Source organism: Morone saxatilis, unplaced genomic scaffold (assembly GCF_004916995.1).
Source record: "Morone saxatilis isolate NCDOM2014 unplaced genomic scaffold, NCSU_SB_2.0 Contig9, whole genome shotgun sequence".
Classification (NCBI taxonomy): Eukaryota; Metazoa; Chordata; class Actinopteri; family Moronidae; genus Morone; species Morone saxatilis.
Window position 1 is genome coordinate 18,087,219 of NW_023340268.1, and position 12,339 is coordinate 18,099,557.

At 42.6% G+C, this 12,339-nt stretch overlaps 1 protein-coding gene across 1 annotated transcript; it reads right to left on the bottom strand.

Annotated features, from left to right (window-relative positions):
• Positions 1-6: 6 nt before the first annotated feature.
• Positions 7-9,485, bottom strand: kpna6 (karyopherin alpha 6 (importin alpha 7)). The gene is made up of 14 exons (XM_035681465.1): positions 9,354-9,485; positions 6,756-6,889; positions 6,537-6,629; positions 6,244-6,343; positions 6,051-6,145; positions 5,618-5,749; positions 5,415-5,503; positions 5,195-5,294; positions 4,216-4,379; positions 4,043-4,121; positions 3,489-3,614; positions 2,302-2,429; positions 1,088-1,272; positions 7-954 (listed from the first exon to the last, which is right to left on the bottom strand). Exons 1-14 carry the CDS (start codon positions 9,355-9,357, stop codon positions 767-769), a joined length of 1,617 nt encoding a protein of 538 aa, XP_035537358.1. The 5' UTR covers positions 9,358-9,485; the 3' UTR covers positions 7-766.
• Positions 9,486-12,339: the final 2,854 nt, after the last annotated feature.

Consider the following 12,339-nt stretch of genomic DNA (forward strand, 5'->3'; position numbering starts at 1 on the left):
AAAAAATCACACATCTACTCAGGGCAGTAGAAAGCCCTCAACTTTGGGTGGACGTTTGTGCATCTGAACCCCCTATACAGATCAGCAGTCCAGCCCTAAGCCAAAAAATAAATAAAAAAATCACAAGCACAAAAAAGGAGCAGATAAATCAGGTTTTAGGGGAAAATAATCATAAAACAAAAAGGGATCATGTTACGAGTTTGTTTCATCTTTGAATTGTACTAAGTCAATCTGACATCAAGAGCTAGGCATATTTCACCTCATGCACCCCAGTCTGTGGACTTTGCATGGGGATGCATGGGTTATCCTGAAAATAGGAATGTCCCATTGGAAAAGAAATGGAAGTGTATATAAAGACCAAAAACAAACAAACCATCGTTACCGCCAATGAGAGAATCTAAGAGCTATCAAATGGCAGGAAAGATGTTGGTGTGTGCGTTTTAAGCCAGGGCAGACTCACACTTTGGGATCATTTCTTCTTCTAGGGGTAATGGAGTTTGTGTGGCGCTCTCCCCTTGGCCAGGTATCACATGAGCCTGCCCTGCAAGAAGTCAGTCCACTGGTTGAGGAGAATGAAGAGGGGTATTTTTAGGCTGAAGAGCGGGACAGTTTGAGCTTTCCTCCAAAGGGGGTGTGTGTGGTGATGGTAGCGGTGGCGGGGGTGATGGCAGATCAGGGAACAGGGCATAGAAGTATGACGCCCTCCATGAGATTGGGAGGTATGGAAGGGGGTAAATGGTGAATTCTAGAGGAGAAGGGGGCTGACTTATAGCTGGAAGCCCTCCATGGGGGCCTCCTGCTGGGGGAAAAGGAACTGCTGGTTGGCCTGGTCCACCTGAGGGGCTAGACTGTTGTCCTCGTCCTCCACCCCAAAGTAGTGCTCGATTAGGTCAAAGGCCTTCTGGTAGATCTCCTGGTTGTCGTGGCTCTGGAGGAACTCTATCTTGTCAAGACCTGGAAAAACAAGTAACGTTAGATCAATGTATTTTGATTATCACCTATCACCTATTATCAGTGTCATCCAGTTATGTTGTATGCCATACAGTATGTCGAAGCCGTGTGTTTGTGTGGACATCGTGTACAGTACCATAGGCTTCTTCAATGAGGCTGCAGTAAGGGTTAACTCCAGTGCCATTGTTCTCCTGCTTGGCCTCCTGCTCGCCCAGCCTCAGGATGTTCTCCAGCCCGTTGAGAGCTACCTGAACGATCTTTGAGTCCATCACCGTCAGCAGATCACACAAGGGCTTAATGCAGCCCAGGTTCACCAGATATCTGTAACACACACACACACACTTCAGTCACAACTTAATTCACCATACTGTGTTCTTACTCCTCATATTTTTAGACTCTCCGAGCATATCATTATCTCCTAATTATCATGTTTTCTTCAGTATGACCGTAATCAAGTGACTTATCAGTACATCCATGGATACATTGCAAGCGTGGACTGCTTATGGTTGGCAAAATGTAAATAGGTTAAAAAAGCAGGGCTCAAGATGTAGACAACAGATAAACGACTGCTATACTTCATGTTTATATCCACAAAGCCCACAAATTATGGGAACTGTAGTTCCAAAACTTAGACTATGATTATTCCATAAATCAAATTAAGACCACTAATAATACTATTCATTTTTTTGTGTGTTGCACTATTATTATATTTTAGGCTCAGAACATCCTATCAACATGGTTCAAAGATAAACGTGAAGTAGGACAGACTTTTCAGAGTGACATTAGATTTTATCATACGATAGACACACATACAGCTTAACGTAATTACCGTTTGCTTTAATTGATCTAGTTCAGTCAATTACATTAATTGTAATTTAAGTTTCTACCATTCAATCCTATTATTCTTGTGCATAATATTGCCCCATTTCTCACTTTTTAATGACACAATTCCTCCATGAAGATCTAAATTTTCACTAAAACATTTTTATTTTTTGATTTCTTCACCATTAAACCATCACTTCATATTGTGACTCATTTCCAACAAGCTGGAACTTTTATCTGTTTTTCCTGATTTTATCAGAGTCTCACTGTCAGGGAAAGATGCTAACATTTGAACGCATGAACATGCTGATCGTTTTTCATTGCAGTGGTTTACCAGACAATATGCTATTTGTGCTTCCACAGTCATCACTAAAGGCTTGACCAGCAAACACTTTTAACTGACTAGTTCATTTAGTTGCCCCAACACTATTGACTTACTGAAATAAAGAGGCAATCGCATCCAACTCAATCTTGTCATTAGCTGAGGGACGCTGTAATATGCTGTAGTTTATTTACTCTAAGTCTGACCTGATCTGTTCTGGTGTTCCTCCAGAGGTGGCGTTAGTGATGGCCCAGGCTGCCTCTTTCCTGGTTCTGAACTCGGCTTTCTGTAGAATGTCGATCAGCACTGGGAAGATGTTGGCATCAATTACCGTCTGTGGGGTAGGATAAGATATGACTTTAGGGGCATGCCTGCAAAAGCAGCTTCAACACAGTTATGACATGCTTACCTTTGCAAGTTCCACAAAACAAATCTGCCGGCGATCTGGGCCCATCTACTCTAACTCAGCTACTGTATCGTGGGCCTGTGAGGACTGCGTTGAATGATAGATGGACCGATCAGTCTCTAAGTCTCTATTTCAAATCAAACTCTATGTGGTCTTGTTTATAGACAAATGCTTGGAATATAACAAACAATGGTGAAAATCCTTGTATGTGTGCACATACTTGGCCGCCAAAGCCGATTCTGACTAACTAAACTCACTTATTTAAAAGTGTAGTTATATACATTAGGAAATATTTGGTTTTTGGAACAGGCAAAAGCAGAATGATTCAGAGCTTTGGGAAAGGACACGGAATACAAAACACAACACTACAACATACAGTGAACAAAAAATGAAGGACAGATTAAATAACACCAGCTGTGATTATATAAAAGGTTATAAATACTGTGCAGTGCTGACATTTCCACACAGTAAGATTAATCTTATTACAGTGCCATTAATTTAGATATTTATGTCATTATTACAAAACAATATAACATGGTGTAAAAATAGTACAATATAAATATATAGTATAAGAGGTTCTGCTGCCATGGCTGTGGAAGATTATTGGAGGAAAATGCCAGATAGCAGGGTACCACAAATGATTAATAAGCTTATTACAGACAGTGTACCACAGTGTGCAGTGACATATCAAGGCTATTTTGTAAATTAACATGCTTAAATAGCCAAAGGGCCTAAAAATGCAACAAATATTTATCATATCACTGATATAATACTCTTCATGGACTACAAATTGATGTTCATAAAATGTCACTACATCAAAAGGCCTTCTTACTATCTGTTAATTTACTAGAAGAAATACAGAGAGAAGTAGCTGTTCCATGTAGAACAGAACAATGTCGTTTTAAGTATCAGAATGGATTCGGTATCAGTGGCAAAGCATGACCAACCCAACCCTGCAGAGTTGTGAGCCTTGTGTGTGTGCGTCACCTGTATTTGTGCTCGGTTTCCTGCTGTGATGTTTGAGATGGTCCAGCATGCCTCTTTGCGAATGGACTCTTTAGCACTGCTGAGAAGGTGCAGCAGACAGGGCAGGGCTGAGCAGTTCAACACCACCTGCAGGCAGAGACAGAGTGTGTACAAACCTTACAAGATGTTTATAAAAAGTACTAAATATAAAAGACGAAACAAAACTAACAATGAATTCATCCTGCTAACGTATATTGTCTGTGCAGCCAAATATAGCCATGCCTCTGTGCTCTACTTTTCCACTGCTGTCTCCAATATTCCTTTATTTTGATCCACATGGCAAGTATTGTGTACTTATCTTACCTGCCACACAAGGAAATCACTGTCCCTTCAGAAAGAAATTTTGAAGGGACAGTGATTTATATCATTGAGGGAAGGCTAAAAAATAGAAACACCTCTCTGTATGACGTAAGTGGTCCTAATAAACAGGCAATTGAGTGTACCCCACTAAATGTAATGGTGTGGCTCTACAAAAGCTGAACTGTGAAACAACCTAAAGTGTAATATACTCTCACCTGTGTTTGTATGTCATCTCCAGTGACAATGTTTCCTACAGCTCTCAAGGCAGGGGAGGCCACCTTATAGTCAGTGTGCCTAAAGAAAGGGAGATTCAACGGAGAGCGAATTCTAAGTATTTACTGGCCATACCTCCTGACACAAAGACAACAGAGAGAGCGGCTGGACTTACATGAGTAGTTCTACGAGACGCCTGCAGACGCCGGAGTCGATGACAGCTTGGATCTTGTCATTGGGGCCGTCGGAGAGGTAGGACAGGGCCCAGCAGGCGTCTGCCAGCAAGTCTGGGTCACTGCTAAATAAAAGCCTGGACAGCACTGGCAGACAGGGTGACACCTAGACAGCACAGACATAATGTATATTTATGATGAGAAACGATACAAATTCAACAACAGAGAAACGCACGGAAACATTGATTCAAACTTTTCAGCAGATTAGCAGTTGGAGGGGAAGCAGCTTGGTCCAATTTTTCAACATGACGGCTGAAACGCAAGTTTCAAGCAGTTAAATTCGGTTTAGGAATTAAACAGTGCTGGTTAAGATACTGTAGTGTAGGAGTATTCAAATGATGTATGATTGTGACCTTTATAGTTTAAAAAAAATCCTTCACATACTGCAGCTGTGACCTGGGATCAACCGGGCTCATGTGCTGGTCTGAATAGATAAATACAGATAACCTCACTGCACTGTGTGACCCTCTTCTAAACCCCAGACTGTTTAACCTGACTGCAGATTGACAGTTATTAAATGACTTCATTCACAAGTTAAGAAAAGAAATCCTATAAAAGTTACAACATTTTTCCTGCACTGCGACATTCGACCTCCAGTGTAAATACTGTTGCAACCTTTCCGGTGATCTGAGAGTTGATAACCATGTTATGCAAACACATATCTGTATTTTCTATGGTTAAGCAATGATAACTATAGAGCTTCAGTTGTACACCCAGGTTATGCAGGAATGGCAATGACAGTGAGTTACCTTCTGACAAATGCAGGCTTTATCCTGCACCTGACTGTGTCCAAGCAGCATTAACCATTAGGCATGATTTGACAGCCACACATATGCATTGCAAAATGTTGACCATTAATATTGCAGCAGGCCTGAATTATCACTGTGTTTTTGTTGTTGACTTCATGAAGTGAAGTGGTACCTTTTCAAACGCAGGTGGAGGGTTTTTTCCTCTGCAGAGGTTAGACAGAGCCCACACTGCATTCCTGGTCATGGTCAATCTGGTGGATTTGGTCAGAAGCCTGAAATGACAGAAAAATGACACAGAAAAGCTGTAAAAATGTACATGAGAGAGTAAACATGTTATTATAGAACGTTAGATGCCTGAATTCGCTCTACACAGACAAAGAAGATAGGCTTACATTAATAGGGGTGGAAGGATGTTGCAGTTCAGCACATAGTCCCTGCACACTGCACTATCCCCTGCAATATTCCCCAAGGCCCACACGGCCTGGAGAAAACATAAGACAACAAGCCATTGTTACCTATGGACATTTGGTGCAACAGTATGGAACAAGACAAGATCATAGACAGAATATACTATGCCAGTCAAACTGCATGTTACCTGTTCTTGGACATCTTCAAAGTCAGAATTGAGCAGTTCAATGAAGATTGGCACTGCTCCAGCCTCAATCACTGTTTTTGTCTGCATGGATGTGCCCGATGCTATGTTGGTCAGTGCCCAAGCTGCTTCGAACTGCAGGGACAAATTAAATAAGAGGAAACTTCAGGATCTTTCAATTCATTTTACATTAGCGAGTCATTCACGTACTGAAGTTTACGCCTCACTGCTTTGCGCACACAAGAAAAAATGATGGCCAATGTGGAACCATTGTCTTGGTTTGACTAGCTCGTCATCAGATAGGATAGGTTATTGATATTGAACTGGCCAGCAATGCACTTTCTGATTTTTCTGTTAGGCACACATATCACATTTACACCTTATATACGTGTTCTACGCGCACAAGGCGTTGTGACCAGTGTTTTTACAAACCTACCTGTAGTGTGCAGTTGACACTCTTCTTCAAGAACTCCACAAACCTCTCCACTACTCCAGGTGTGTTTATAACTTCATCAATTGGTGGGTTGGGCTCTGAAATGAACCGAGGTAAATATGGATGTAAGTCTTGTTGTTTAGGTCGAGATGACTTCATGAGTTATGCAGAGTTACTGCAAGTACAAAATACATACCTTTGGAAAGTAGTTTTCTGAACTTTTGTGTTGTAGCGAGCTGAAGCTCTGGGTCCTCTGAGAAAAGCATCTCAACCATGTCTCTGGTAATGACTCCTTCCTGCAACAATACGAGCACCAAAACTCTAAACACTCACACAGATTTCCACTATTTGCAACCTGCGGGCCACAACAGGCTAGACAACAATAACTACCGAAACAGAAATGTAATATAAAACAACCCTCTGGTGGGTCCTGTGTGAGCCTCTCGTTGCCTATGCTGTGTCAGTGGTATTAGGAAACTAGACACTCACTGTTACTGGAGAGCTGAGGTAGGAGTCCACCAGAGGACTCTCGAACATGGCATCCTCTTCATTTAGAATGTCCACATTCCTCCTCTTGAAAAGCTATGATAAAATAAATGAAAGCGACACAGTCAAGCCAGACTACTTTCAGTATACAGAGACTGCATACTGATAGAATATAAACCAGGATCTGACGAGTGGGATGAATGGACAGAGTTGGTGCAATACCTGTTGTTCTCGTTTCTGTTTCCTGAGTTGGATGCCCTCCTCCTCTCTCCTGCGCCTCATCTCCTCTGGGTTCAGTGCCTTGTTCTTGTAGCGGTTCATCCTGTAGTTATCTTTGGCCGGACTGGCTGACGGCTCTGATGGGCCACAGACACAGGTAAACATCATGAGTGAGAGAACAGGAAACAACATTGTGCGCTACTTTCTTCATCCAGGTTGAACTTGAGCTGAAGATAATGTACACCATGTGCAGGGAAGGGTTAACATGTGACAAAGTTTGTTATTGTTTCCCCTTGACTTGTCTCTAATCAGGATGATGAAACAGCATGTACATAGATCTATATATAAAAGGCCTTGTATAAACAGGCTCATAGACACTGGACAACACTTCCTAAAAATACACACACACACACACACACACACACACACACAGAGAGCTAAGCTCTACATCAACCAGTCAGCTGGCGGGCAGAACAAACGTATTTATTCAGTAGAGTTAAATCGCAGAGTTAGCATAAACTGGTGCCCACACAGGACAAATTGCCCATTCTCAGCATTTGTGCAGTCATGCCGCCAGAACAGGGCACTGGGCAGATCCCTGAGTCACCCGGGGTTACAGGGGAGAGAGAGAGAGAGAGGTGGGGACAACTTTGAAACCTGCCACCAGCGCAGGACGGTGGCAACTGTCTGTGCCAAAAGCCTCCCATGGTAACAGCGGGGTTTTCCGAGGTTAAATATCAGAACAAGTGGAGCAAATTGAGGTCATGTTATGGTTTGGGGGCATTAGCACAACCGGCCTCATAAAAAGCTTACGCATGTGTGCAATGTGTCCAGATTGTAAAGCCACGGGCGTGGACAGCCCACAAGCACAGGTTGCGGCTGGATGCTCTTGTTTGTGTACCGTTAGCTGCTGTATCTGAATTGCACGGGCAGTTTGTTGTTTGGATAAGAGGGCACAGAAATAGCCCTGCCGAGAGCACATGCCTGCGCTGGCATTTCAGAGGAGACCCTACCTACATCAAGGAGTCTCTAGAGGACACAAAGCAGAATGGTGGGAGGTGTTTAAGTGTTTGTTGAGTCGAATCGGGACAAAAATGTTCGCACCTACTGGTATCTAGAGTGACAGATTGTTTTATTTGCTGAGATTTCTTCCACCAGCTTAATAAGAATGGACATGGAATGGAAACCGTCTGCTGAAGGGTGGTGGCACAGATCTCAGCAGCAGATATATCACAGCCTCTGCAAATAGATCTGAAACTGTCTGCACAGCTACACAGCATCCAATCTGACCCTGTAATTTAGTCCGATTAGGTGAAACACAACAGCCCGCTTTGGTGACAAAGGCAGAACAGGACTCCTGTTTAAATCATAAAATAGAATGACCAGAGGTTTGTGAGCCAGCCTGATTTCTGTGTAATATTTTCCACTTGACACATACACTAAGCAGGGTGGTTATTAATAGTCTGTCGCCCGCCCTCTTTCAGTTGTCCGTTTAAATGTGTACATTACAGTCATGCTACTGTAAGTTACAAATGAAAAACTGAAAATAAAACCAACAAAACAACATTATCCTGTGCGGGAATAGTCTGGAAAACACGGGGCGCTCCGGTGTCACATGTACACGCTGGTTTATCAGTGTGCTGTCAAAAATGTTCCATGTATTCCTTCTGCACTGAATACACAAGCTCACTGGTCTCCACTAGAAGACGACAACATCTGTTAAAAGGGAGAATAACGTTTAAATGTAATACAGTTGTATTGTATTAACACTAAAGTCTATCCAATTCGACAGGTCTGAAGAACAAGGCTGAGTGACTGAGCTAACATAGCTAAGCTAACGTTAGCGCTAGCCAGTGCGCGCACACAAATATGTGCCTAATCAATAAAACTATTAAATGGTTTCTTCTCGTAGCTATACAGATATAACCGTTTCGGACTCGTCCTAAGTCCCTTGCCAAGTTACAATCGACATACCCACCAACTAACCGCAAAACAGCCCCAAATAAACAGCGACACAACGTTTGAAACCTCCACTAGCGTTGAATTTGCTAATGTGACCATCAGCTGTGTCCTAAAGCAACGCGGAGTCTCACAGACCGGCGAATGTTAATGTCACTCACTGAGATTACTGATAAGAAAGCTAATGCCTCGACATAACAGCCAGCATTGCTCTCACACTGATGATAACAGTAGATCTAAACGATAAGTTTGTCTTCCCACTTAAGAAAAGACGGCACTGGGTGGTGCTAGCTAAATGAGCTAGCTAGCTATTAGCCAAGTTTCCTTAAGTTGGCTAACAAATCGCATTGGTTGTTTCCTCGGGTTGGGGTTGTGTTAATACACCTTGAATGGCATCAAATAATAGATTCAACAGTGCTCTGTGAATACAAAGTGGTGACAGCCTAATATACAGCATTTTCCTCGCGTATTAGCAACTAATCCTGCGCTGCGTAGCATCGTCAACTCCTTAGCTACCTAGCTAACTCGTTAGCTACCTAGCTGAACAACAGTGACAGGATGATGATCTCATAATCATCCCCCGATGACACACTGTCAAATCTTTTACACCTATCTGTGTTCTCGACCTGCCGAACAGCTTACCCATTGTGTCCTGTGTAGTCTGGGTGTATCAAGTGGTGGAGATATAAGTCAACTTTAAATCCTTTCCCTCTTCTAGCTTTCCAGAATTTGCTCCTGTAAGCAATATGGCTGCCGGAGACGGAAACGTCAAAATATAATGTCGACTTCCTGCCACCAGAGGACGCACCAGCCTCACAAAACCTTCTCTCCTCACATTTTGCCTTTCTGTATGCAATATAAGCCCCCCATATAATTCCTAATCAAGTTAGGACTGGATTTATTTCATTAAAAAACGGATATATTGGACGTAACTGCTAAGCTGAACGATTTATTCATTTATCACTAAAGTACCATACTTCTTCTTCCAAATTCAGTTTCTTACTCCTCTCTCCGTTTTGCATACCCTCTGGCTTGGTTCAGATACCTGTCTTGAATCTGCATATCTCCCTCCAGTTTTGAAATGTGTGTGTATGTTTATGTGTGTGTGTGTGTGTGTGTGAACATCCATAGTTCCCCAGTGTTTTCCTCAAAGCAGATGTGACAGAGTAATACAGGTGATGTGTATCCGTGGTCAATTTGCTGGGGGCAGGTAGTGATAAATTACTGCACTCTGTTGTGATGCAGCATTATCCTCCGACATGCCCCCCCCCCCACCGAGCAGGCCTGGAGGAGATGCACCAGAACAAAACATTAGGGGGCAATGTTGTACAAATAAAGCAGAAGTAATAGGGCATTCACTGCTGTCAGGCTGGCTCTTTCCCCTATTAGAAAGGGTGTGGGGGGTCAAGTCAGCTGTTGCACCACTGAGATAGGCTACTTTCCCATGATTACAATATCTTAGCAGACAGAGACAAATACTGTTCAGAGATCCATGCCCTTACAGAGTAGCCACGGGCTCTGGATTGTGCTTCACTCGAATGCTGACAATTCACAGCCTTCAGCAGGTGTGCTGGCGCAGAGATGAATCAAAAGACAGTGTCTGCTAGATAGCAGCTCTCCACTGGTATCAAATAACATAAACACACAGGACCAATTTGTGGCATGGATGCTGCATTAAAATGCTCTCAGATCCAGTCTGCGGGGTTGTAGCTGGGGCTCATCGAACATGATTTCACAGGGCCTCCTTTGTGAGTTCTTTACCTTTCTCATTTCTAGGCCTGCTGAAGCACATCATACAACAGCCTACACTTTGCAGAGCAGCAAAGGCTATCCATTAGTCAATGCCACAGAGTAAAGACTGCCTCTGTAATGGAATCATAAGAGCTGAGCAAGGCACATAACCAAAAGGTTTTAAACTGAAGTAGACGGGGCATGGTCACTTCTGCTGTAGTTTCCCACTCATCGTCAGCTCCTAATGTAGATATAATAAACACTACAATCAATACGCTTTCTTTTCATCCAAATCCAAACTACTATAAATGAAAAATAAAAAAATATCGAAATTAACTAACAGGAAGACCTCTCCTGCCGACCTCATTAGTGGCCATTGCCCATCTAAGCCGAGTCAGCAATATTGAAAAACCGCACTGCATTTTCAACAAGCAAATTAACAATGCTGCTACAGCATGGTGGGGGCAACAACTATATGTTGATTAAGTGCAATTTCATCAAAGTGAGGTTTTAGTTGTTTCCGAAAAGACGATACAGCGCTTTGTTAATTGTATTTCCTCAGCAGAAGCGGTCTTTGGATCTTTAGATCTAACACCTCTTTGTGCTGGATGCTTTTGTGACTGTTGACATAAATCCTTTTCAATTGTAGGGAGACTGTACTTTATTCAGCCAAGAGGTTTCATAGGCAAATGTATGCCCGGTTTTACATCATGCTCCTGGCAGTCTATCCAGGAAAAAACTAAAAAAACCCAGTAGGACTCAGATCTCGGCAGGTGGATACCAAAATGGGCTTTGCACATTTCCTCTTTCCAGACAAAAATAAGATGTACCACATAAAGAGGCTAACAACATCAAGGAACATGTTTGCAGAGCAAAAACTCAATTATGAAGCGTCAAAGGCAGTTTAGTTTTGATTGTGCTTATTTGATTGCGCAAATATACCCAGTTTAAACTGCTCCTTAATTCAATTACACCCAATATGATAATAAGGCCAGTTTGCTGAAATGTGAGAATGTGGTTGATCCGCCTGTGGGAGAGAGAACATCTGCAAGGCTCTGTGCTGAACACTTTGTGTGAGAGTAATAAAGGGTGAGAGAGATAACGCCATGGGGAGGATAGTGTGTGGAGAGAGCAGTGTGTCAGTGCATTTGGGGCGTGAATGGAAAAGAGGAGATATGTCTTCATAATATAGTGTTGAAAATCCATTCAGCGCTGTCCATTCCTTACTTTTTTATCTGACGACTGCCCCCCCCCCTCCTCCTCTCTCTCTCCGTCTCCCTCTGGCTTTCTGACATCTACCAGGTGGCGCAGCCGATAACTAAGATGCTGAGTAGGTGATTTTAGAATACTCTTGTGGATCATTCGATCATTCCTTGTGTGTGAAAGGGAGATTTGTGGTAACCGTTTGAATACTAACTTTCACCACACAGGATAAAAGCCTCGGAGAGACAAATCTGTAGCCAGGGATTGAAAGCAGGGACTAAAAATTATATTATTATTGAGCAAATATGGTAACCACCTTTCTTTTAGAGCCCTGTGGGATCTCACTTCGTATCTTACTCTGCAGTGTCCTAATTTTTCTTACACTAGACGTCTCAGGATGAAGGGTTTTGCATGCTTCAATCATTAGTCGTATTAATCGTCAAATGGTCCTTTTTGATCTCGTAATCTGGGGGGACGGCTGCATCTGAAAACAAAATGTTTGAAATTAAGAATTCGACAAGGCCACCTTGCACTACAAAGATCTTTAAGGAGCGACTGTCCGAAAGTGTACACTTATTATCCCCAGTTTTACAATTCACAATGCCTCAATGGACTCTTTGCCCTGCCTTTGAGTATGGCCATTTGGAAAAGTTATAAACACATTTGTCTTTACCCTTTGACAACACTTGTTTGT